General features: G+C 45.2%; 1 protein-coding gene across 1 annotated transcript; it reads left to right on the top strand.

Moving 5' to 3' along the window:
- Nucleotides 1-82: 82 nt before the first annotated feature.
- LOC106580439 (histone-lysine N-methyltransferase NSD3-like) lies at nucleotides 83-26,637 on the top strand. Its single transcript, XM_014161500.2, is given in 25 exon segments — nucleotides 83-417; nucleotides 2,415-3,505; nucleotides 3,699-3,858; nucleotides 4,498-4,652; nucleotides 8,774-9,126; nucleotides 9,128-9,374; nucleotides 9,492-9,633; nucleotides 9,823-9,923; nucleotides 10,065-10,110; nucleotides 10,236-10,366; nucleotides 10,449-10,574; nucleotides 11,120-11,246; nucleotides 12,127-12,330; nucleotides 12,454-12,633; nucleotides 13,478-13,624; nucleotides 15,481-15,637; nucleotides 16,593-16,795; nucleotides 17,063-17,175; nucleotides 17,720-17,866; nucleotides 17,990-18,112; nucleotides 18,433-18,549; nucleotides 18,755-18,896; nucleotides 19,620-19,726; nucleotides 21,945-22,149; nucleotides 22,238-26,637. Coding segments are annotated over 24 exon segments (4,749 nt in total). The 5' UTR covers nucleotides 83-417; nucleotides 2,415-2,458; the 3' UTR covers nucleotides 22,507-26,637.
- Nucleotides 26,638-27,977: the final 1,340 nt, after the last annotated feature.

The raw sequence follows: 27,977 nt of genomic DNA, 5'->3' as shown, positions 1-27,977 counted from the left end.
TGCTGCTGAGATGTTCTCTGAAAGATTAGAACTACACATCCCGGTCTGCGCCTGGTTGTGTGACCCCCGCCAATCGGGAGCTTGTGATTTGGCGCTGAGCGAGACAGACAAGGCCCAAAGCAGGGTGCTTTTGTTACAGCTGAAGGAAGAGGGAGCCAGTAAAATGAAAATACATAAGGGGGCGAGATCATTCCCACCAAGATTCCGCAAAATACTAGGCCTTAGGTTCTACAGCAAATAGACAAGACATGGGGACCGAGCAGTGACCGTAAATTGCCCCTATTAATGAATTGCGTTAGAAACGGAGAGGCCTGCATTCTAATATTTTCCCCAGATTTTTTATTTTATCACTTTTTGTAATTTGCACAAGGAAGCGCAGATATCTGGTGTATGTGTTTAGAATGGGACACGCTGAAGGTATTGACATTTTATTTTAATACATCTCGCGACTCTCACAGCATCTTTCGTTCTCCGTTCTCTATATCTTTCTCATTGATAAACAGCTTGCTGACATCCTAACTGTGCATTTAGCAAAGGTTTTCGCCGTGTGGATTTAGGTTTATATTTCAACATTTTCTTCAAACGAATGATGGAGGTGTTATCACGATAGACAATTTGATTTAAAGGGGCAAAGGCAGCCATATTGGCAACAATGTATAGCTTCCTTTGCCATCTTGTTTCTAGTCTTCCGCATCATATTGAAATGTCAACATACATGAGTAAACATTGCGGACGTGTCAGAATGCAACAACATCGTCTCGGCTTTAGATACGTGTTTTTATACTGAAACGATATTTCATTTGCTAGTGTTCATGAGAGCTAACTACGCTAGCTAGATAAAAACATCGCAGCAGACCAGTGCACAGCACGGCTGCTAATGATGCAGTTCAATCACTCAGTACTATGTAACAATATTTCAGTCTGTGTGAGAGTCGTTTTCTTCAATAAAGTGACCCCAGTGTTACAGTGTATCAACTCGTGTATACAAAGCGGGACTGCGTGATCTACATTACTTTATATTCTCATCCAGCAGTAGTAGCTGTGATACATATTAATGAGAATGAATTTCCCCTTATATCACCTTGTGAATGGCAATAAAGGCTGCTTAATCTCAATCAAATCAAGGTTTAGTCTACACAAAAAAGGACACTGATTCAAGGTTACTTTGTGCATGTAACAACGTTATGACACTTTATTTAACTGTTCAATTTCGGAATCAATGTATTATTACTGTAATTATCACTGTATTATCCCTGTACTTCTGTCTCACCCAGGGCATGGGAGCTTGGCCATCTAGGCTATGCTTTCACATCTAGAGCCGTTTGACTGAGTGAAATGTGTAAGGCCTGCCTACACATTAATAGTATATTGCATTTATTCATGATGGTTTGAGATCAAACAATAAGATTTTTTTAGAAGTGAAATGAATTATTTCTCATATTTTGGCAGAGGCAAAAACAAAGGCATTTATTAGATCCACACAGTCTATTTATACAGCTTGAACTGACCAGGAAAAACTCTGTGCCCTAAACTGTAGGCTATCACTCTGACTGTATAGGCAATCATAAGAGGGTTTTTCCTGATCAGGTCAGAAGGTTAACAGCGGTTAACTTAAATAACCACAACATTGCCTACTACCGTGCAATCATTATGAGTCGTTCAGAACTGCTAATTGTGCCTCTGCTGTTTGAGTGATGAGTTGCATTCTTTGGCACTCAAAGGTTGGCTCTGATGTCTCCACTACTGGCAGGGATCTCTCATATTATACAGACATTACACAGAGTTACTGTGGCCCCTGAGACGTCTGTGGCAGCCTAGCTCACTCAGTCAGTGTTTCCCAAAACTTATATCTCATAGCGTGATGATCTTGATCTACATTTTTATTATTTTGGTCATCTAACTGTACGTGAACATTTACCAGTTGAGTATCAGGACACTAATAGTGTTTAAGATTAGGACACTAATAACAACTTTATAACATTAACGTTAATGAGAGATGGCCAGCCTTTAAAATGATGGGGGAAAGCAAAGCGTTCAGCAGACATATTTTTGTTAATTCAGTGCACACTGTGCAGGGAGCTCTTAGGTCTTATTATGGGAAATGGATTTCAAGCATGAAAACATTTAGATCAGTTTTATTCAAGAGAATATCGCACAAGTTCTCGTCAGAACAGTCTGTGCCTTTCCTTACCAGTAGGATTAGATTAGATATATAGACAGTTCTGTTATCTCTTTATACTGTAAGTCACATTATTTCTCTACCTGGGATGATTGATAAACATTTCTTAACCTTGATTAAAAAAGATAGATGCACAGTAGTAGATCTGATTGTTCTTTCAGTCACATCCTTTCTAACATCATATCAACCCATATCAATATATCAAGCCCTCTCCGATGTGTCTGTCCTCTTCCAGGTCCAGCCAGAGAACAGGACAGTTAAGGATGCAGGAGCACAACAATGGATTTCTCCTTTTCTTTCATGCAAGGGATCATGGGAAATACAATTCAGCAACCCCCTCAGCTCATTGACTCAGCCAACATCCGTCAGGAGGGCGCCTACGACACCGGTAGCGATGAGGGCGGAGGCCCCTCCTACGATACTGCCCTGGAAGCAGAGTTCTCCTACCCGCCCTCGGCCTCCGAGGACATGCCCCCAGTCTCCAACGGTTACCCTCCTGGGCTGGGGCTGTACGAGCCCCAGGCCAAGTTCTCCATGTACCCCCAGTTTCCCAACGGCTCGGCCAACGGCTATGGGGCCATCCGGGGCTACGGAGAGCACTGCCTCATGCCTGGGGAGGGAACGGTCCTGAGGGCCCCTGTCCTCCAAGAGAGACCCTGCTCCCCTCTGTCTCCTCCTCCACCTTCACACCACACACACCCCCACCTCCACCTCCATCACCCTCATTACCACCATCCTCATCACTACCACCCTCAACCTCACCCACATCCCTACCCTCATAGCCCTCTGCCCCTGCCCTCCCAACACCACCTCCCCCCACCACCTCACCTCATGTCCCACGTTCTCCCCCCTCCTCCCCCATTACTCTTGCCCTCCACCAGCCCTCCCCCCTCCCTGCTGGACAGCACCTCCTCACACACCCCTCACACCCCCCCTGCTCCCTCCAGCGGGATCCTGAAGAAGACCAGCTCTCCAGAGATCAAACTGAAGATCATAAAGACGTACCAGAACGGGAGAGAGCTGTTTGAGTCTGCGCTGTGTGGAGACCTACTGCAGGAGTCCCAGGCCAGCGAGGACTCCCAGACCCACAGCAGACACGAGACGAAGAAGGAGAAGAGGAAAAATACAGCCAGGCTGCTGGAGCAAGAAGAAGGGCAGGAGCAAGATCAGGAGCAGCCACAGGGGGAAACTATAGGGCAGGCCAGGGACATCCAGACACAGCCCCAGACCCACACCCAGTCCCAGACCCAGCCACGGGAGCTGCCTGTGGGGCAGACTGAGAAACCACAGAAGACCCCCATCAAAGCAGAGCCCAAGGCACCTAAGGCAAGTGTTGGTTTGCGCCTTCTTTGTTGGTTGAGATCATCCAGTGCGATTAATTCACTATTCAGTACTCGAAGAGTAATTGTTTCAACAGTTTCAGACATCTGAAAATAAGGGATTAGTGGGCGATTGCATACACCCATCTGATTCTTTTGTTAATTGAGTATGTGTGTTTTCTCTCCCTCCTGTACTGTAGGTCCAGAAGCAGTACCCTACAGTGATAACAGGTACAGGTTGCTATAAGAACCACGAGGTGGGGGACCTGGTGTGGGCCAAAGTGGGTACCTACCCCTGGTGGCCCTGCATGGTCTCCTGTGACCCCCAGATGAACGTCCACACACGCATCAACACCCGAGGTGAACAAACACACACACACACACACACACACACACACACACACACACACACACACAACACACACACACACACACACACAACTGCTGTCATGGAGCATGTCATGGAGCATAAAATGTGTATACATTTTTGCCCAAATTAAAATCAAATCAAATTTCATTTGTCTCAAGCGCCAAATACAACAGTGAAATACTTACTTAAAAGCCCTGAACCAACAATGCAGTTTTAAGAAAAATACGTGTTAAGTAAAAAATAGATAAGTAAAAAATAAGAAATAAAAGTAACAAATAATTTAAGAGCAGCAGTAAAATAACTATAGCGAGGCTATATACCTGGGGTACAGGTAAAGAGTCAATGTGCGGGGGCACTGGTTAGTCGAGGTAATATGTACATGTAGGTAGAGTTAAAGTGACTATGCATAGATAATAAACAGAGAATAGCAGCAGCGTGAAGGCGGGGGGGGGCAATGCAAATAGTCTGGGTAGCCATTTGATTAGATGTTCAGGAGTCTTATGGCTTAGGGGTAGAAGCTGTTGAGAAGACTTTTGGACCTAGACTTGGCACTCCAGTACAGCACTTATAGACATAACTGTTTAAAAGCCTCTAACTGCTGTCTGCCTGTGTCCCTCCTGGCCCTCCAGGTCACAGAGAGTACCATGTGCAGTTCTTTGGCAGTGTGGCAGAGCGGGCCTGGGTTCATGAGAAGAGAGTGGTCATGTACCAGGGAGAACACCAGTTTGATGAGCTGCAGGCTGAGACTCTACGCAAGACCACCAAGACAGCAGAGAGACACAAGGTAGAGACACAGCACTGCATGGCCTGACAAGTATACCCTCCTCACAATCTGGACACTGGTTTAAAGAGTAACTTTAATGAAGAAGAAAAAAGAATAATCAAAAAGCAGATGTTTTAGACTTAGTTATTGTTAAACATGTCATCTGGTCATCATTTTGACAGTTAGTAATATATTTTGGACTTTTAGTAGTAAATCTAGCTCTTTTTGCTCCTGGCGGTCCAACTCTACTGTTGAAATATTGATATAGAGGCACCTTGAGAAGGTGCCTCTACTTCAGGGATAATCAACTAGATTCAACTGTGGATTGATCTTTTCTTGAGCGGATAAAACATAATCATTTCTAACCTTGCTTGCATTTGTATATCACTATGTGTGGGAATACTTTGGAACAGATTTCCAAAATAAAATCACTTGGAGCTGATTTGCTGGTGTTTTTACAGTATTTTGTGCCCAGCAATAAAAATAAATAAATAAATATATATAAATATATTTTTTGCTAAACAAACTTGGGGGGCCAAATAAAGTCACCCGCGGGCCAAGTGTGTCCCGTGGGTCGCCAGTTGGGGAACCCTGCTCTATGTCATCTCAAGAGAGGGGTTCAGAATAAAATCCACTCCCTTCTAGATGTGCTGGGTGGTACCACCTCAAGGCTCACTATAAAAGAGGGTGACAGGACATTATTGGGCAATGGTTTTGTTAAGTGGAGTGTGTCAATATACAGTGCATTCGGAAAGTATTCAGACCCCTTGACTTTTTCCACATTTTGTTACGTTACAGCCTTATTCTAACATGGGCTAAATAAATGTTTTTCCTCATCAATCTACACAAAATACCCCATAGGTATACCCCAACAGGTTTTTAGAAATGTTTATGAATGTATTTAAAATAAAAATCAGTACCTATGTACATAAATATTCAGACCCTTTGCTGTGAGACTCAAAATTAAGCTCAAGTGCATCCTGTTTCCATTGATCATCCTTTAGGTATTTCTACAACTTGATTGGAGTCCACCTGTGGTAAATTCAATTGATTGGACATGATTTGGAAAGGCACACACCTGTCTATATGAGGTCCCACGGTTGACAGTGCATGTCAGAGCAAAAACCAAGCAATGAGGTCGCAGAAATGGTCCGTAGTGCTCCGAGACAGGATTGTGTCAAGGCACAGATCTGGGGAAAGGTACCAAAACATTTCTGCAGCATTGAAGGTCCCCACGAACACAGTGGCCTCCATCATTCTTAAATGGAAGAAGTTTGGAACCACCAAGACTCTTGGCCGCCCAGCCAAACTGAGCAATCAAGGGAGAATGGCATTGGTCAGGGAGGTGACCAAGAACCCGATGGTCACTCTGACAGAGCTCCAGAGTTCCTCTGTGGAGATGAGAGAACCTTCCAGAAGGACAACCATCTCTGCAGCACTCCACCAATCAGGCCTTAATGGTAAAGTGGCCAGATGGAAGCCACTCATCAGTAAAAGGCACATTTTGTTTATACTGTGAAACTATGCAATACATAAATAAACTGAAAAACAAAACAACAAACCGTGACACAGAGGTGAAATACACTACTCAAAATTAATCTCCCACAAACCCAGGTGGAACAAACCCCTACTTAAGTATGATTTCCAATTAGAGACAACGAGGACCAGCTGCCTCTAATTGGAGATCATCAAAAACAAAACCAACATAGAAATACAAAACTAGAACATGAACATAGAAATACAAAACATAGAAAAACACCCCCTGTCACACCCTGACCTACTCTACCATAGAAAATAACATCTTACTATGGTCAGGACGTGACAATTATGGGTTATTGTATGAAGATTGATAAGGGGGAAAAAATCTTTTTAATCCATTTTAGAATAAGGCTGTAACAACAACATTTACAAATAGTCAAGGGGTCTGAATACTTTCCGGAAGGCACATTTCCGCATATGACCAAATTCAATGTTTTTGCTTACCGTTTAATAAACAAAAATAAATGTGAGCTATGAAGATTATACGTTTATATTCGTAGCTGCAGCCATCGTAACAACAAATAGATGACAATGGTGATCATGTCAACTCGTTGTATTTTTTCTCAACAATTATGACTGATTGGTGGCGCAGTCTGCTAAAACAGTTGGCTCATAGTTCAATGGTTGTGAGTTGTAATCCCACATGGGCCAGATATATATATATATATTTTCAAATCCTTTATTTACAATATTCATCCCATGCTCACACACGTCTAATTCTGAAAAGTGAAAGCATACCTGTGAAAGGGGTCGCCTTCGTAGAAGTTGAATGTTTTTATACAGTACCCAAGACCAATTTGAATTGAGCCCCTAATCTTCATTTTCAAGGTGAGGATTGCGCTTTTCGTCCCAACACAATACTGCAATAAATGTGTCCACATTTCAACAACAAAAAATTGTGCCCCATGGGGGATTCAAAGTTACACCTTAAGTGGCAATAGATCTCGGCGCCGTACCACTGTGAGTTAACTGTCCGGGGCCGTATTTGCTAGCGATGCACATCATTTTATTATCAGAGCATGCCAGTGGACTTCTGGTAAGTATGGTTTAGTGAGAAGGTGTTGGGATCAGGTACAACTATGTTTACCTAACCACAAAATACATTTTTATGAGCAAATCCCCCCCACCCACAACTTCTCACCTGAATGCATTTTTTCTTTATTTGAAGGGGTTGGCCAAAGGCTAAAATTGAGGTTGAGAGTTACCCTTTAACAGGGAAAGGGCTGGCATGTTTGGAAGCTCGTGCCATGACTTTTCTTCAAACATGAGACTTATGTAGGGATTTATGTAGTCATGTACATACGTATATGGTATTGTAGGTTAAGTACTGGGTATGGAATTGAACTGGTGAAGTGTTTATGTTCCTCTGATACATACACTATATATAGAAAAGTATGTGAACACCTTCAAATGTAGTGGATTCGGCTATTTCAGCCACACCCGTTGCTGACAGGTATATACAATCGAGCACACAGCAATGCAATCTCCATAGACAAACATTGGCAGTAGAATGGCCTGACTGAAGAGTTGAGTGACTTTCAATGTGGCACCGTCATAGGCTGCCACCTTTCCAACAGCAACAAGTCAGTTTGTCAAATTTCTGCTCTACCAGAGCTGCCCAGGTCAACCTTTAAGTGCTGTTATTGTGAAGTGGAAAAATCTAGGAGCAACAACGGCTCAGCCCGGCGAAGTGGTAGGCCACACAAGGTCACAGAACGGGACCGCGAGTGCTGAAGCACGTAAAAATTGTCTGTCCTCAGTTGCAACACTCACTACCGAGTTCCAAACTGCCTCTGGAAGCAACGTTAGCACAAGAAATGTTCGTCGGGAGCTTCACGAAATGGGTTTCCATGGCTGAGCAGCTGCACATAAGCCTAAGATCACCATGTGCAATGCCAAGCGACGGCTGGAGTGGTGTAAAGCTCGCCACCATTGGACTCTGGAGCAGTGGAAACATGTTCTCTGGAGTGATGAATCACGCTTCACCATCTGTCAGTCCGACGGACGAAACTGGTTTTGGCGGATGCCGGGAGAACGCTACCTGCCCGAATGCATAGGGCCAGCTGTAAAGTTAGGTGGAAGAGGAATAATGGTCTGGGGCTGTTATTTATGGTTCTGGCTTGGCCCCTTAGTTCCAGTGAAGGGAAATCAACACTACAGCATACAATGACATTCTAGATTATTCTGTGCTTCCAACTTTGTGGCAACAGTTTGGGGAAGGCCCTTTCCTGTTTCTGCATGACAATGCCCCCATGCACAAAGCGAGGTCCATACAGAAATAGTTTGTCAAGATTGGTGTGGAAGAACTTGACTGGCCTGCACAGAGCTCTGACCTCAACATCATCGAGCACCTTTGGGATGAATTGGAACATCGACTGCGAGCCAGGCCTAATCGCCCAACATCAGTGCCTGACCTCACTAAAGCTCTTGTGACTGAATGGAAGCAACTTTTGGTCATGTAGTTTAAGAAGTGTCTACTTTTAATAACTCTGATATGTGCTTGTTTTTTCCTACTAAACTTAGTTGAATGCACTGACTGGATAAGAGTGTCTTCCAAATGATTACAATGTAATGTAAATTGTATGTGTGTGTGTGTGTGTCAGCTGATGAAGCCCTTCCCCCAGAGAGAGCGTGCTCAGTGGGAGGTGGGCGTCGGCCATGCAGAGGACGCCTTCCTGATGACGCAGCAGGAACGCATTGACAACTATACCTTCATCTATGTCGACCCCGACCCCAACGCCCCCCCACCCACCAAGAAGACCCCTGTCAGGGCTGCCAGCCGCACCCAAAGCTCCTCCAGCTCAACCAGTAAGAAAGAAGAAGGAGCAGTGACATCACCGGACCGGGCGGAGCCAGCCAGAAGACAGCCTCGTAGGCAGTGTAGTGTTCCTAATGCAGACAACCCAGCCGACCTCAAAACCTCGGAGGGAGAAAAGGACCAGAGCGGGGACCCTGGACAGCCCATCCCCCCCAGCCCGGAAGACCCAGTCTGAAGCAGGGGGAACCCAGGAGTCCTGTGCCCCGGTACGGGCCTGGAAGACAGCCGCTGCCAGGAAGCTGCTGCCTCTCTCCATCACAATGAAGAAACTGAATGTAAAGATTACCAAGTGTGACCAAATGTGGCCTCTGCTACAGAGGAAGTCCCTGCCCTCACCACAGAGGGAGAGAGAGGTGGGGAGAGACGTGGAGAGAGAGGAGGCAGAGGTGGGTGTTCTCTATTTGTCTAGACATCCTAGTTGACAATGGTGTTAAATGTTGTTGTCACTCTAAACTGAATTGAAGCATTTATTTCTAAGTGGAGTTTTTTTTTCTCTCCAGCAGGGCTGTAGAGTTAAGCCAGAACCCAGTCCAGAGGAAGAGGGTGATGAGGGAGAGGAGAGAAAGGAGAAGGAGGAGAAGAGAAGTGACCAGCAAGCAGCACAGCACACCTCCTCTCCTGGGTCTCAGCACAGCACCCCACCAGGTACATAACACTTCTACAGCAGTGTTTGTGCATGCGTGTGTATGCACATGTGTTTGGACGTTTTCTGGGTCCTCTGGTGATGGCTGCTGGAATATGTAAATATTGTGTTAGTGTGAATATGTTCCCCAATATGTTCCCCACAGATCAGACCTTTAACCAGGTGTTTAACCAGGTGTCTCCTTCCTGTAGGTTCTCAGGAGCGTAAGCAGCAGCGCAGGTCAGTGAGGAGCAGATCTGAGTCAGAGAAAGGCTGTGAGGCCGTTCCCAAGAAGAAGACCAAAAAGGAACAGGTACCACCCTGCTACTACCACCTACTGTTCTGTTCCCCTCTGTAGTGTAGCATGTTCTTTCACTCTGTTCTCTAGAGGAGGATTACAAGACAACATAAAGATATTCAACATCCCTCTCTCGCTTTCTCTGTCTCCCTGCAGGCTGAGATGGCTCCTGAGACCACTCTGAGAACAGGCTCACAGAAAGGTAGAGACTCCAGCTCTGTCCTATGACTCTCTTTCCCATCCTGCTCTAAGCATACTGGCTTTGTTTAACGTGTTGGGGGAAGCAGTGTTGTGGAGGTGTGTGTTAACGTGTGGTGTGGTGTGTAGGAGCCAGTGAGATCTCGGATGCCTGTAAGCCTCTGAAGAAACGCAGCAGAGCCTCCACAGACGTAGAGATGGCCTCCTCTCAGTACAGAGACACATCCGACTCTGACTCTAGAGGCCTCAACGACCCCCAGGTAAACAGACACACACACACACAAACACACACACTGACAGATAGACACACACTCACTCACTCATGCTCTCTCTCCTATGTAGTGTCTATTTGGGAAGAGTTTGGACAGCCCAGCAGCAGTAGATGCCGACGCGTCAGACAGCCAGTCAGTGGACTCCAGTCTGTCCAGACAAGGAAGCAGCACAGCCAAGAGAGACACTGTCTGCCAGGTAGGCAAAGAGAGACACTGTCTGCTAGGTAGGCCAAGAGAGACACTGTCTGCTAGGTAGGCCAAGAGAGACACTGTCTGCTAGGTAGGCCAAGAGAGACACTGTCTGCTAGGTAGGCCAAGAGAGACACTGTCTGCTAGGTAGGCCAAGAGAGACACTGTCTGCTAGGTAGGCCAAGAGAGACACTGTCTGCCAGGTAGGCCAAGAGAGACACTGTCTGCTAGGTAGGCCAAGAGAGACACTGTCTGCTAGGTAGGCCAAGAGAGACACTGTCTGCCAGGTAGGCCAAGAGAGACACTGTCTGCTAGGTAGGCCAAGAGAGACACTGTCTGCTAGGTAGGCCAAGAGGGACACTGTCTGCCAGGTAGGCCAAGAGGGACACTGTCTCCCAGGTAGGCCAAGAGGTCTCCTGTCCCATCCCCTTGTCCTATTGTCTGTGTTTCTTCCTACTTTTTTGTCTCTCTGCTCTCTGTGTCTTTTTAAATAGCTGATTTCAAAAAAAAAGTTTTATACCCCATTGGTGATAACTCTTCCTCTGTGTGTAGATCTGTGAGGTGTATGGAGAGGGTCTGGTGTCGTGTGAGGGGGACTGCTGTCAGCTGTTCCATCTGGAGTGTCTGGGCCTCACCTTCCTACCTGAGGGCACATTTACCTGTCTGGAATGTAGAAATGGTGAGACATGACACGATGTCACATATGTATACACTATGCATTTACATCCTAATCGTTACTTGACCTATGTATACACTATGCATTTACATCCTAATCGTTACTTGACCTATGTATACACTATGCATTTACATCCTAATCGTTACTTGACATATGTATACACTATGCATTTACATCCTAATCGTTACTTGACCTATGTATACACTATGCATTTACATCCTAATCGTTACTTGACCTATGTATACACTATGCATTTACATCCTAATCGTTACTTGACCTATGTATACACTATGCATTTACATCCTAATCGTTACTTGACCTATGTATACACTATGCATTTACATCCTAATCGTTACTTGACATATGTATACACTATGCATTTACATCCTAATCGTTACTTGACATATGTATACACTATGCATTTACATCCTAATCGTTACTTGACATATGTATACACTATGCATTTACATCCTAATCGTTACTTGACATATGTATACACTATGCATTTACATCCTAATCGTTACTTGACCTGCACAACCATTAGACAAGTTGTCTTTGATTGCTCCTTTCATCTTTACAGTATCCTTTAGGCTGAAATGGCTGAAAGGATTATTCAAGTTATTCCAAGACACATCCTTCTACTTTGTGAATGCTAATGAAGCTATGAGTGTGAACAGAGAAAATACTGCTCAAGCCCTGATTATGCAAATTACCCTACAGACAAATCTCTCTGTGTGATTTCAGCCCGGCAGCCTAATGCAGACATTGAGAGATTTCTCTGATGGAGGAATGAAAAGTCGACTGGCACTCACCTCTTTCTCACCCCTTTGTCTCTGACACACACTCTCTCCCTCCCTCTCTCTGCCCCATCCCTCCTCTCTAGGCTCTCACTCGTGTTTCAGCTGTAAGACGGGGGGAGGGGAGGTGTTGCGCTGCTCTGTGGTTGGCTGCGGGCGATATTACCATGATGACTGCGTGCACAAACTCCCTGGCACTGTGGGGGTTGGTACGGGCAGGGGCTTCCACTGCCCCCAACATACCTGCACCACCTGCTGCCTGGAGAGAGACCTGCACCAAGCTGCCAAAGGTAGGGGGCAGAACACTGGTCTAGATGAAGGAGAGGAAGCCACGTTAGGCTTTTAAAATGCTCCTTCAAATACTGTAGGTGTTAAAGTCTCTCTCCCTCCCTCCCTTCCTCCCCCCTCCCTAGGACGTATGATGCGTTGTCTGCGCTGCCCGGTGGCGTACCACACAGGGGACAGCTGTGTGGCAGCGGGCAGTGTGGTCCTCACCCACCACATCATGATCTGCAGCAGCCATGGCATCACCAAGAGGAACGGCCTCCTTTCCTCACCCGTCAACGTGACCTGGTGCTTCCTCTGTGCCCGAGGTAAGATCTATCTCCCACTTTAGACCTCCTGTAGGGGTACCCACCCTGACTCACTCACCTTTTCTGTTTCCCAAATGGCATCCCATTCGCTATATAGTCCACTTCTATTGACCAGGGCCCCGACCCACTCTCTCTTTAAGGGAAGCTTCCGGATTCAGCCCCGTGGCTTCACAGTGCTTGGCTCTGGAGGACAGCAGGGGAGAGGGATGTTGCTTTGTCCTGCCCCTTAGGCAAGCGTTTGAGTGATTAGAGTCATAGCGACAACTTAACCAACTCCTTCTGTTCTTCTCAGGGTTAGCTAGAGCTTCCATTCATGTTGGTTCCTGTGATCATGGCCTGCCAATTGTGACCCTCTCTCTCTCTCTGACTCTGATCCCCTCTAATCCAGTCTTCTCTAATCATTCAACTCTATAATACTTTATTTATCCCCATAGAGATAATTGATGTGTGATGCTCTCGCTGAGACCACAGAGGCTTAGCTGAGCTCAGATACACCATAGCAGCAGCAGGAGGAGGAGGAGAGTACTGGTCCACTGAGCTCTGTCTGTGTTAGGAAAAAATGTCATTGAGCCTTCACTTATGATGCATTTGCCTGTTTGTGAATGTATTAGTGACCTTTGTCCCCATGGTTACTAAAAGCAGTTGATTCTCAATTTCTTATAAGCGAAGTGCACTGTATATCTATAGTATTCTGTTTGGACGACTCTTTCATTTAATTTATTACTCAGTTTTTCTCTCTCGTTGATGTGTTCTAACAGCGTATGTGTTCTTTCTTTCCTGTGGAATCATGGGTACTGTAGTCTGATTGCGGCTCACCCCATCTCTTCCTGTGTGTCTTGTGTAGGACTGTTAGTGCAGGACCTTACTGACATCATATTAAGTTCATATGCCTATAAGTCCCACTACCTTCTGACTGAGTCAAATCGTGCTGAGTTGAAATTACCTATGATTCCCTCTTCTTGGACAGCTACCAAAAAGAATATTGGGAAAGGTAACATAACTGTTTTACTCTCTCTCCCTTTTCCTACTGGTGCGTGTGTATGTATGTTAGTATGTGTGTTTGAATGTGTCTAGACTTCCCACATTTGATTTGTTATTCCTCTTTATTGCTTGGTTCTGCCTCTAAAGTGTGAACAGACAATCTGCTGCTATTAATGTTACAACAGGGCTTAAAATAACCTGTCAGGGATCTTAACATGCACAGGTTCAACAGGACCCACGTTAACAAAGTGTTACCGACATTAAGCTCGTCGCTGTGAAACGGTGGAATGGGACACTTTGCACAAACCCAAAATAGAATCTGTACAAGCGGACCATAGCACACTGTAACATAACATCATCCGATTTCATCATCAACATTGGGAAAGGGTGATGACCTGTCTCACTGGGTTATTGTACGCCCTGTAAGGGGCTTGTTGCTGCTGAAGTCACAAACACGGTTATTTTACGCCCTGTCTGTCTGAGGGCTTGTTGCTGCTGAAGTCACAAACACGGTTATTTTACGCCCTGTCTGTCTGAGGGCTTGTTGCTGCTGAAGTCACAAACACGGTTATTTTACGCCCTGTCTGTCTGAGGGCTTGTTGCTGCTGAAGTCACAAACACGGTTATTTTACGCCCTGTCTGTCTGAGGGCTTGTTGCTGCTGAAGTCACAAACACGGTTATTTTACGCCCTGTCTGTCTGAGGGCTTGTTGCTGCTGAAGTCACAAACACGGTTATTTTACGCCCTGTCTGTCTGAAGGCTTGTTGCTGCTGAAGTCACAAACACGGTTATTTTACGCCCTGTCTGTCTGAGGGCTTGTTGCTGCTGGAGGAACACAACTTCTTTGCTTTAGTACTTTGATCCTGTCTTCATCTGAAAGACTAAATCTAATGGTGTTATTTTGATGACTGCTAAGTTCTGTTTTTGAATGAAAATAATTGTCCCTCATTTATCTGCTGCTCTCACTTTACTGCGATCTGTCTTGGATGTTTGCTGTCTCGTTTTGAGGTTTTGCTTTGTTAAGGAGTTAATTATTCCAAGAAATATTGATTGTGATAGGTTATAGCTCATAGCAGTTCTACTATTCCTCACAAGCACATCAATTCGATGAAGAAATCAATGTTTGAATAAAATGCTGACAGTCTTCTTTCTAGTTGACATATAATGTGATTATTACTCATCAACGATATTACCCATTTGACATTTAAAACACATTCACAACCACATGCTGTTTAAATGAGATTCCATCCAAGACTATGTGGAGTACAGTGGTGCAGGGAAGTGAAACATCCCCCTTTACAAGCAGGAGTGCATGGCAGCTTTGTGCCGTTCTGTTGTTTTGGTAATAGTTTGTTTGTGATTTATGGTTTATTTACAGATGTATTATTATCATGGGTGCTATAGCATGTGTTGTGATTGTACAATGGGCATTGTACTCTAAACCTGCCTGTCAGACATTCCATTACACTTGCAATGGACCTCAGCAATGTCAACACTGCTTTCTCTTATCAAAATGGTGTCCACAACAGCATAGTTTTCATCTACATAAAGCAATCTTTATTATATTGTGGGAGTTAGAAATGATTCTCGTTTGGGAAAGACTCAAGAGATATCTATCCTTAGCCACTTCTCATACACATGAAACGAGCGGATGCAATGTCACAATGGCTCCACCTAGTTCTCTGGAAGACTATATTACTTACTTGGGCAAAGCATTGCTCACAGTGTAAAGTGAAGTGGTTGAATGATTGGCATGCCTAAGGATGAGGCTTAGAGTGTGGTGGCCCCTAGTGTCCAGGTGTGGAAGTACATTCTCTAACCCTGTGCTGCTCTTTTCTCTCTCTACACACACGCACACCCCTGCAGGAGAGAAGCTGCTGTGCTGTGCGTTGTGCCCGGCGTCGTTCCACCCAGAGTGTTTGGAGATGGAGATGCCAGAGGGGGCGTGGTCCTGCAGGGAGTGTAGGGCAGGAAAGAAACCCCACTACAAACAGATCGTCTGGGTCAAACTGGGAAACTACAGGTTAGCAGCATGAGTTGACGCACACCTAAAATATGTTGGAGAGGAGGTTACTAATGGTAGAGTAAACATATGTCAAAAATAAATGAAGATACTTGCATATGCTCCCAAAAATGTAATGGATAAACATCAAATGTTCCCATTTCCGACTCGTCCTCTCTGTCCCAACTGATGCCGGAACTTCTACAGGCGTGTAAGCTGGAGCATTGGTACATTGTGGGAGGCAACCAGTCTGTCTAGAGCAGGAGTGGGCAAACTTTTTGACTCGAGGGCCACATCGGGATTTTGAAATTCAACAGAGGGACGCATTTCTGTTCAAATGTATTTGTGGGGGCCTCCCGAGTGGCGCAGCGGTCTAAGGAACTGCATCGCCATGCTTGAGGCGTCACTACAGACCCGGGTTCGATCCCAGGCTGTATCACAGCTGGCCGTGACTGGGAGACTCATGAGGTGGCGCACAATTGGCCCAGCGTTGTCCGGCTTAATAGAGGTTTTGGCAAGCCGAGATGTCCTTGTCCCATCGTGCTCTAGCGATTCCTGTGGCGGGCCGGGTGCATGCACTCTGACACGATCACCAGGTGTACGGTGTTTCCTCCGACACATTGGTGCGGCTGGCTTCCAGGTTAAGCCGGCATTGTGTCAAGAGGCAGTGCGGCTTGGCTGGGTCGTGTTTCAGAGGATGCATGGCTCTCAACTTTCACCTCTCCCGAGTCCGTACGGGAGTTGCAGCGTTGAGACAAAACTGTAACTACTAATTGGATACCATGAAATTGGGGATAAAAAATGGGAAAAAAATAAATTGGTATTAATGTCTCTTGGGCCAGATTGAAGTGCCCAGCGGGCCGTACTTTGCACCCCCCCCCACCACCACCACCACTTATAGCTAGCTGTAACTTTGGGACTGGTAGCATTCTTTCTTTCCTGATGTTCCATGCTGTCCCCTGTCTGTCCACATCAGGTGGTGGCCAGCGGAGATCTGTAACCCTCGCCTGGTGCCTCCCAACATCCAGACGCTCCGTCACGACATCGGAGAATTCCCCGTCTTCTTCTTTGGTTCCCATGACTACTACTGGATCAACCAGGGCCGTGTGTTCCCCTACGTGGAGAACGACAAGACCCCTGTCACTGGCCAAATCAACATCAACAAGACCTTCAAGAAAGGTGAGGCCACCTTGGGCTCTGTACTCTGTGCCCTGTGCTACAATAGATTGGGAATCGTCAAGGGAAACTATGAAATGGACTATTGGTTCTTGAGTGAAATGATAGTGCCTTGACCCTGAGTGTGTGAGACAAGCACAGTGTAATTCCATCCCTTCTGTCTGTGTGTGTGTGTGTGTGTGTGTGTGTGTGTGTGTGTGTGTGTGTGTGTGTGTGTGTGTGTGTGTGTGTGTGTGTGTGTGTGTGTGTGTGTGTGTGTGTGTGTCTCAGCTCTGGAGGAGGCTGCTCGCAGGTTCCAGGAGCTCAAGGCTCAGAGGGAGAGCAGGGAGGCCCTGGAGCAGGAACGCAACTCACGCAAACCCTCACCATACAAGTTCATCAAGGTAATACATCCAGTCATACTATATACACCCCAGTGGAGGCTGCTGAGGGGAGGACGGCTCATAATAATGGCTGGAATGGAGCAAATGGAATTGCATCAAACCATGTGTATGATCTATTTGGTATCATTCCTCTGATTCCGCTCCAGCCACAACCACGAGCTCGTCTTCCCCAATTAAGGTGCCACCAACCTCCTGTGATACACATCCCCTGCCCTACAAACACATCCCCTGCCCTACAAACACATCCCCTGCCCTACAAACACATCCCCTGCCCTACAAACACATCCCCCTGCCCTACAAACACATCCCCTGCCCTACAAACACATCCCCCTGCCCTACAAACACATCCCCCTGCCCTACAAACACATCCCCCTGCCCTACAAACACATCCCCTGCCCTACAAACACATCCCCTGCCCTACAAACACATCCCCTGCCCTACAAATCTTCTGCCATATAAAGTCTTGCTTTGCCGAACAAAATGGAATGAGCTGAATGAGACCTCTTTATATCTCATTGTGACATTGTTGTCATGTCTCTCTCAGTCCAACAAGCCAGTGGGAAAGGTGCAGGTGCACATAGCCGACCTGTCAGAAATCCCACGATGCAACTGTAAGCCCACAGACCAACACCCCTGCAGCCTGGACTCCCAATGTCTCAACCGCATGCTGCAGTATGAGTGTCACTCACAGGTTGGTGTATGTGTGTGTGTGTGTGTGTGTGTGTGTGTGTGTGTGTGTGTGTGTGTGTGTGTGTGTGTGTGTGTGTGTGTGTGTGCGTGTGCAGCCCTATTCAGCCCTGTTTTCCTGTCCTAGGTGTGTCCAGCAGGTGATAGCTGTGAGAACCAATGCTTCTCGAAGCGTCTGTACTCTGAGACAGAGGTCATTAAGACAGAGGGTTGCGGCTGGGGCCTCAAGACCAACCAGGCCCTCAGGAAGGTGAGTGAGGGCCACTGGAGTGGACGTAGTGTGGGGCCTGGTTCTATTTCTATCCCTAGACCCTAACCCTTTAGGTGTCCTTTGAAATTGATTGGCATTAGCAGCATTGTGAGGGTTCCACCTAGCCTGTCATATTGTTTGAACGCATCCAAACCTTTCAGATCTGTGAACAGGCTGAGGGCTTAGGGAACGGGGCTAAAGACCAAAATGGAACCGAACCTGTGTTATGTGTAGATCAGAGATGATTATTAATAACACCACAGGTGTGCTTTGTTGTAAGTATTGATGTGTATTGTATGTGCTCTGTGCCTCTTCCGCAGGGAGATTTTGTGACAGAGTACGTGGGAGAGGTGATAGATTCAGAGGAGTGCCAGCAACGAATCAAACGCGCTCATGAGAACCACGTGACCGACTTCTACATGCTCACTCTCACCAAGGTAATGACATTTTAGACTGTGTCCCAGTAGTCTGAAATGGGCGCCTTTAATAGACACCACCTCATGACCGGTAATACATAGTATGTATATGAATCTGTTAAGATATTTGTCTCTCTCGCTGTTCAGTAGTGTGCGTCTCTTGGCTGTGTGTGGGGGGGTCTAACGGTGTGTATATGTCTAACTGTGCGTGTGTGTGTGTGTTCAGGACCGGGTGATAGATGCCGGGCCCAAAGGGAACTCCTCTCGCTTCATTAACCACAGCTGCAGCCCCAACTGTGAGACACAGAAATGGACTGTCAACGGAGACATACGCATAGGCCTCTTCACCCTGTGTGACATGGAGGCTGGTGAGGAGAGCAGCACACACGTTCTGTATCTTTGTTGATTGATCTCTCTGATCGATCTCCTGTCTCCTGCAGACACTGAGCTGACGTTTAACTATAATCGTCTGTGTGTGTGTTCTGCAGACACTGAGCTGACGTTTAACTATAATCGTCTGTGTGTGTGTTCCGCAGACACTGAGCTGACGTTTAACTATAATCGTCTGTGTGTGTGTTCTGCAGGCACTGAGCTGACGTTTAACTATAATCGTCTGTGTGTGTGTCCGCGGAGAGCTGACGTTAACTATAATCGTCTGTGTGTGTTCTGCAGGCACTGAGCTGACGTTTAACTATAATCGTCTGTGTGTGTGTTCCGCAGACACTGAGCTGACGTTTAACTATAATCGTCTGTGTGTGTGTTCTGCAGGCACTGAGCTGACGTTTAACTATAATCGTCTGTGTGTGTGTTCCGCAGGCACTGAGCTGACGTTTAACTATAATCGCTGTGTGTGTGCCGGCACTGAGCTGACGTTTAACTATAATCGTCTGTGTGTGTTCGCGACACTGAGCTGAGTTTATATAATCGTCTGTGTGTGTGTTCCGCAGACACTGAGCTGACGTTTAACTATAATCGTCTGTGTGTGTGTTCTGCAGGCACTGAGCTGACGTTTAACTATAATCGTCTGTGTGTGTGTTCTGCAGGCACTGAGCTGATGTTTAACTATAATCGTCTGTGTGTGTGTTCCGCAGGCACTGAGCTGACGTTTAACTATAATCTGGACCTTATGGGTAACAGAAGGTCGTCGTGCCACTGTGGTGCTGAGAACTGCTCTGGCTTCCTGGGGGTGCGGCCTACGGTACGGGACACACCCACATTCTCATTATGACAGCATCATGTAGGAATCAAGTAACATGTTACTGATGTCTCACCGTAGCAGATCCCTTCTGTCCATGGTTTGTCTGCCTTGTTGTCCAAATCAAATCTTATTGGTCACATACAGATGGCTAGCAGATGTTAATGCGAGTGGAGCGCACAAGTAATCTAACAATTTCACAACGACTACGTTATGCACACAAATGTAAAGGGATGAATAAGAATATGTACATATAAATATATGGATGAGCAATGGCTGTGCGGCATAGGCAAGATGCAGTAGATGGTATATAATACAGTATATACATATAAGATGAGTAATGTAGGGTATGTAAACATTATTAAAGTGGCGTTATTTAAGGTGACTAGTGATATCTTTATTAAATCCATTTATTAAAGTGGCCAGAGATTTGAGTCTGTATGATGGCAGCAGCCTCTCTGTGATGGCTGTTTAACAGTCTGATGGCCTTGAGATAGAAGCTGTTTTTCAGTCTCTCTGTCCCCGCTTTGATGCACCTGTATTGACCTCGCCTTCTGGATGATAGCGGGGTGAACAGGCAGTGGCTCAGGTGGTTGTTGTCCTAGATTATCTTTTTAGCCTTCCTGTGACATTGGGTGTTGTAGGTGTCCTGGAGGGCAGGTAGTTTGCCTCCGGTGATGCGTTGTGCAGACCTCACTACCCTCTGGAGAGCCTTGCGGTTGAGGGCGGAGCAGTTGCCGTACCAGGTGGTATTATAGCCAGACAGGATGCTCTCGATTGTGCATCTGTAAAAGTTTGTCAGGGTTTTGGGTGACAAGCCACATTTTTTCAGCCTTCTGAGGTTGAAGAGGCGCTGTTGCGCATTTTTCACCACACTGTCTGTGTGGGTGCACCATTTCAGATTGTCTGTGATGTGTACACCCAGGAACTTAACTTTCCACCTTCTCCACTACTGTCCCGTCGATGTGGATAGGGGGGTGCTCCCTCTGCTGTTTCCTGAAGTCCACGATCATCTCCTTTGTTTTTTTGACGTTGAGTGAGAGGTTATTTTCCTGACACCACACTCCAAGGGCCCTCACCTCCTCCCTGTAGGCCGTCTCATCGTTGTTGGTAATCAAGCCTACCACTGTAGTGTCGTCTGCAAACTTGATGATTGAGTTGGAGGCGTGCATGGCCGCGCAGTCGTGGGTGAACAGGGAGTACAGGAGAGGGCTGAGAATGCACCCTTGTGGGGCACCAGTGTTGAGGATCAGTGGGGTGGAGATGTTTCCTACCCTCACCACCTGGGGGTGGCCGTCAGAAAGTCCAGGACCCAGTTGCACAGGGCGGGGTCGAGACCCAGGGTCTCGAGCTTAATGATGAGTTTGGAGGGTACTATGGTGTTAAATGCTGAGTTGTAGTCCAGCATTTTTACATAGGTATTCCTCTTGTCTAGATGGGACAGGGCAGTGTGCAGTGTGATGGCGATTGCATCGTCTGTGGATCTATTGGGTTGGTAAGCAAATTGGAGTGGGTCTAGGGTGTCAGGTAGGGTGGAGGTGATATGATCCTTGACTAGTCTCTCAAAGCACTTCATGATGACAGAAGTGAGTGCTACGGGGCGATAATCATTTAGCTCAGTTACGTTAGCTTTCTTGGGTACAGGTACAATGGTGGTCATCTTGAGGACAGCAGACTGGGATAGGGAGCGATTGAATATGTCCGTAAACACACCAGCCAGCTGGTCTGCGCATGCTCTGAGAACACGGCTAGGGATGCCGTCTGGGCCGGCAGCCTTGCGAGGGTTAACACGTTGAAATGTTTTACTCACGCTGGCCACGGAGAAGGAGAGCCCATAGGCTTTGGTAGCGGGCCGTGTCGGTGGCACTGTATTGTCCTCAAAGCGAGCAAAGAAGTTGTTTCATTTGTCTGGGAGCAAGATGTCGATATCCGCGATGGGGCTGGTTTTCTTTTTGTAATCCGTGATCAACTGTAGACCCTGCCACATACATCTCGTGTCTGAGCTGTCACAATTCAACGGCTCAGACACGAGATGTATGTGGCAGGGTCTACATTCAATCACGGAGAACACCTAAAGGGTTAGTTACTCTGGTGATATAAAAGCTGGCCTAACAGGGCTGATAACTCCTCTCTCTTTCAGCTTTAACTAGGTACTTTTTCAGAATGTCCCCTCTGAGCAGATTGTTAAACAACATTGTTTTTCTGTCTGTCCATCCATCAGAGTGCGGTGGTGATGGAGAAGGAGGAGAAGGCGAGGAACGCTAAACTGAAGCCCAAAAAGCGTAAGCTGCGACCGGAAGGGAAACACACACATGAGTACATCTGCTTTTGCTGTGGAGAGGGAGGAGAGCTGGTCATGTGTGACAAGAAGGACTGTCCTAAAGCTTACCACCTGCTGTGTCTCAACCTCACCAAACCTCCATATGGTACGCACTGTCTGTCTGTCTGTCTGTCTGTCTGTCTGTGTGTGTGTGTCTATAAGTCAGTAGTAACCTTTCCTCTGTGTGTGTTTAGGCCGTTGGGAGTGCCCGTGGCATGACTGCAGTGTGTGTGGTGTCCTAGCCTCGTCCCTCTGTGACTTCTGCCCTCGCTCCTTCTGCCGGGAACATGAGGGGGGGGCTCTCAACCCCTCTACCCTAGAGGGCCGCCCCTGCTGCTCCAACCACAACCCCCTCAGTCCCCTGGGCCCCAACACCAACCCTGCACAGACTCACACACACCCCCCTGGCACGGTCAGCGTCAAAGAGGAGCCACAGGACCCTGAGGAGGAGCACAGCCAATAGGACTGAGAGTGAAGCTGTCTCAAATAGCACCCTAATTCCTATATAGTGCACTAGAAATGTAGCACTATACCTTTATGGAATAGGGTGTGATTAGAGATGTGCCCTCAGGTGAGAGAGACCAGAACTGCAGCCACCAGTTACACTTGAGATTCCCATGGGCTGGTGTGAGCGGTGAGAGTTGTTCTATACCAGAAATCGGAGCAGAGCTCCTCTGTGTCTAAAGATAGGGGGAGTGGAGGAGAGGGCAAGGGGAGATGGAGAGGTGTGCCCATAGCCCTGCCTTTCTCTTCGGCCGCTGACATCACCCCAAACACCCAGTGTTTCAGTTTCAACACTTCATGATTCTGTCATTTCAAGAGGCGTGGAAACTCAGTGTTCTTATGTTCTTGGTTAATCAGCACTTTGAATAACTCAGTGAGGGGGAAGAAGAGGGGGTGTAAACCTCCCTCCATCATGCTGCTTTTCTCTTTGTTTACTTCCTGTGAGCTGGGGTTGCTTGGCGCCCGTTGCCAGAGGCCAGGTGCCGTTTCACACCCTTAGAAGGCTTTGCTGTGTGTTGATGAGACAGCAGAGCCAGGCCCAACACTCCTCTGCAACCCTCATCACTCCAAACATGATCTATTATCCCTATCTAGCTTTCCTTTCACAACGAGAAGAAAAACAGATTTGTGCAATTTTCAGGACTACACACTACATTCCGACATTCCTTATACCGGTTTTTGATATACTTATGAGTATAGATGAATATATATATATATATATATATATATATATATATATATATATATATATATATATTTTGTTAATGTTTACAGACAGATTATCTCACTTCATCTTGGTGAGTGGTGTATTATTGTTTGTTTAGGTGTTTAGCAATGCGCAGATCTCCTTGCGAATATAGTCCTTCTGTATTAAGGTGAATTATAATGGCTTATAGTGTAATGGTATGACATCACATCATCATTACATGTAAGTTCCATTCGCCAGTTCCCCAGTCTCACTCTCCATTGTGTACATAATTGGCTCCATTGTAAACCACAGAAGAAGAGGGGAGGCATCAGTATTATCCACAGCCCCCTTCACTGTATATCTATGGAAACAGAAATAGAAAGGCAGTTTTGGAGAGGAAGTTGCATTTCATTAAAATTGAGAGGTTGAGCAGCATACGTTTGGTGATGATTTCCTCCTAAGTGAGTATTATACAGATATGGTCCCAGTCTGTTTGTACACAGTGCTGCAGCCCGCCTAGAGGGACTCTTATTTCCAATACACTGACCTGACAGATAGGTGGCTGTTCATTGGCCCTGTGTGCAGTAATGTAAGTGATGGTGTGTGTACTGTACTGTGCACTCAAATGTTTGGTTTTAAATTGTTCTGCTAAACCTTTTTAAAGCACTTTCACCATTTATTGCTACATACTTTAGGTACGTCATAACATACATGTATATAGTAGAACATATGACATTGTACATGCTTGAAATGGATACCTCTTTTCTGTAGTAATGTTGGAATTTTAAACTGTATTGTAACTGCTATAGGTCCAACGACATGATCCAAATATCTTTGAGAGACTGAAAACGTTCTCTGACAAGTTACTGCCGACCACACTTTGTATTCTTTGCCCTAGTAGAACGACTAACGCCCTCATCTTAATTCAAGGTGTTAAGTACATTCAGTGGGTATTTATTTTCACTTTTTGTATGACTGTGTGCATCTCCACAAATTGGTTTTGTATAAACATTAAGTTAAACTTCAGTACAATGAAAAGATCATATTCTACAAACATATACATGTATTATGTACAGTCTTTTTAATCTCTCATCCTCCAATGACAGATTTTTACAATTATTATATCACACCCTTTATACTAGTTGATTTATGCATCAAAAACACCTATTGAAAAATCGCTCCCTCCCAAAGTATTAAGTAACATATACTATGAAACAATAGGGAGCTTTACAATTGATGATTCTGTGTGTAGTTGTCTAATACATTTAACATGTTTTCTATTAGTGTCATGATTCCACAATGTTTAACAGCTGCTCATATGCCAGGCTGGCTGTGTTGTGACTCACTTTACTGATGTTGAAGCAGTTAAAATCAAGTGAAAATTGTGATGTGAAGTAAACGAACACTTCATTCTGCCTAAACTCGCATTATCATGATAAAACTACAAGATTAGTCTGCTAATCTTGTCTGAGCCTGTGCTTTCTCTTCTCTGGTACGTTACCGGCTGATTATGATTATGCCCGTAAAACGATAGCTCACCCAAAAAGTTTGTCAAACGTTTCTATACCTCTGTTCTTTAGTGTCAAGCTGTCCACATTCAACGTCTGTCTTAACAAAATATAAATTAGATTGTGCCAATATCTTCTATTCATTTCGAATTGAAGCATGCTGATTTCTCCTAATGCATTAACCAGGTTAAACTCGACAGAATGGAATATGGACTCAGTTAGACGTTTCCATACTTTCACTTAAGTCTATCAAATTAGATTTTAGGGTAAACTAACACTTTAATAGACATACTGCTCTCAAACCTGCCAAATTATAGTTTTTCTTTCAGATAGGTGTTTGATTTAGATCATTTCAGTACTGGTCCGCACAGCGCAGTATGGGGTGCATCAATGCACTTTTCCATATTTTTAGCAAACTTTTAAAACTTGAAATATATTTTTCTTTCTTTACATTCTTTATTTTTGTATTTGTTCATGTTTTGTACTACAGTGCAATGTGTTCAAGAACTTAATGAGTATTTTATTTACTATTTTACTGATATTCGGCCTATTCATTCGGAGACAAATTTCAGACCCTGTACAGGAGTCACTAGTCTCTAACCGTCACTAAGTGAACATGTAAACCAGACCATTGTACACACACCCCAACACACACGAGCAATTTGTGTAGAACTGTATAATTTTCACCCAAGACTATTGAAGCACCTGTTCCATTCTGAAAGAAGCGCAAATCTGTTCTGAATCTGTTCTTTTATCTGTTGGGGATATCTTTTGTATGCATCTTTGAAGCTACTTTGTTATGTTAAAAGCAACCACATGTTAATGCTCTTTTATGTCATTGTATTGTCTTTTTATCCTCTTGGTATCGCACAGAGATTATCAAGGCCAAACCAAATAACCCTTATTTTTTGCACCTCCTTTTGAACTTACTCACTTTATGCCAGTTGAACTTGAACACATCATTCAGCCTGTACAATGCAGTATAGTCTGAGTGTGTGTTGCAGGTTGTCATTCTGTTTGTCACCGACATTATCGATTTCACCCATGTTTATACATGATCATATAGTGGCCATACTTTAGGACAGTTGGTTCTCACTGAAAGGGATGTCAGACAGTAGGGTTACGAAGACTAAGCTATCAAAGTATTATCTTCCAACACAGACTTTGAAAGTGGCCCTCTCTGAGTCATATGTTTCTGTTCTACACCTTTCAGTTGTTGTTTATTTTGTGCAATACTAGTTGTTATTTCTGTCATTACATGTGATTGACATGCTCTCCCAGATATTTGGAGGAACAGTGATTTCAGAGGAACTCATTTCACCACAGTCATGAAGTGAAAGTGCTCTGGTGATTCTGCTGGGGTCGTACCCAAAGCCATATATTTTAGAGAGTTGGGCCAACTTTTAAAATGTTTATTATTGTTCTAATTCTAGACATTCAGTTACATAGCATTGTTTATGGCTGCCATAGAATATTGTTGTGTCATGTAAAATGCATCATAATGCAGAAACCTGTGTCCCAACTCCTAAATATATGGCTCTGGTCGTACCCATCTCTCGATGTTGCTTCAATAAAAATTTGGATAAACAAAAAGTTACCATATTTTACTGTTCAGCAGCCTGTGTTATATTGCATAATGTTAAGACTTGTACATAGATTGCATTGAACTTGCATAGGATCATGTTACTGTGGCGTGCTATTGCCTGTAAAACGTTGCTTCTAAATGTGTGTGACTGTGAGGATGACACTCTTTTTGTACATGACTGTCTTTTTATTTCAAACTATTGATTCTGTCTTTTCATTCTAAATGAGGTTGTGAGGTTGAGTTGGAGCTGAGGAGTTCAGACATGCCTGAAGTTTGACTTAAATAAAGCTGTACTGTGTCTCAGTGGAACTCATTTGTCTTCATGGGAAATAAAATATCATACTTTCAATTGCCAGATGAAAATAATTTGTAGTAATTGGATGGATGTATTTTTTGCTGTGTTCTTCGGCCCTAGTAATCAAATGTGTTCTACCATTTGTCCATTAGAGGTCACACGGTTAACGTGACTTGGCATTGCATTTTCTTCAACATGACCGACAAGAAGCTTTCCCGTGACACAGGAAGGGAACGGTAGCTATCAGTGCGAACATCAATATGCAGAAAAAGACGTAAACACCGAGTTTAAAAGTTGATCCTGCTAATTTCGCTAGCAAAATTATAGATCTGAGATTGTCACCGGGTAATGCTCCCACACGTTTTCAGAAGAAGATCCAAAATTCAATCTAGAATCGGCTTCCTATTTCGCAACAAAGCCTCCTTCACTCATGCTGCCAAATATACCCTCGTAAAGCTGACTATCCTACCGATCCTTGACTTCGGCGATGTCATTTACAAAATAGCCCAACATTCTACTCAGCAAACTGGATGTAGTCTATTACAGTGCCATCTGTTTTGTCAGCAAAACCCCATATACTACCCACCACTGCGACCTGTATGCTCTCGTAGGATGGCCCTCACTACATATTCGTCGCCAAACCCACTGGCTCCAGGTCATTGTTTGAATGTTAAATGATGAGACAGAGGCGTTGATGCGAGTAACCAGTTGCAGTAATTAACATTTACCAACAGATGGGATCACTGTGCCATCTTACACCCATAGTTGCAGTAATTAACATTTACCAACAGATGGCATCACTGTGCTATCTTCCTTTTTATAAAATAGGACAGGAGCTGTCAATTCACTAACAAAACAAACCTAGTAATAATTTCCAACATGAACAGTTTATTTTTATATTTTTTCAGGTTACAACTTAACACATTTTGATACTCTCTTCACTTTTATCTCTGTCTGTCAACAATCCCTAATGGGAAACCTACAGATTAAGTATTTTTGGTGGCTGGGACAGATGCCCGCAGCGTGAAAAGACAGGGGGCTTGTCTGCGAGGACTGCGGGTTCCCGCACAGGCGTATCACCTGACTGTCTAAGGGGAGTATTGATGGGCGTGGGAGCGGCTGACCTGTGATCCCCTGGCTCTTCGCCCAGTGCCTCAGGCCCCATGTGACTTGCTGGGGTTCTGTCTTTTGTAATGCGACCCCTTTGACCATCAGGGATCTGAGTAGATGCTGGCTCAGTAATCCGAAGGTCAACCCTGTTACGACGGTACAGTGATCCATTCACTTCGACCAAGTAGGAGTGTGGTGCCACTTTCTGTACACAGGATCCGAGTCTCCAGAGGCCCGTCCGGTC

Source organism: Salmo salar, chromosome ssa20 (assembly GCF_905237065.1).
Source record: "Salmo salar chromosome ssa20, Ssal_v3.1, whole genome shotgun sequence".
Taxonomy (NCBI): Eukaryota; Metazoa; Chordata; class Actinopteri; order Salmoniformes; family Salmonidae; genus Salmo; species Salmo salar.
The sequence above is the reverse complement of the archived record's forward strand: the minus strand, read 5'-3'. Positions and strand labels throughout refer to the sequence as shown.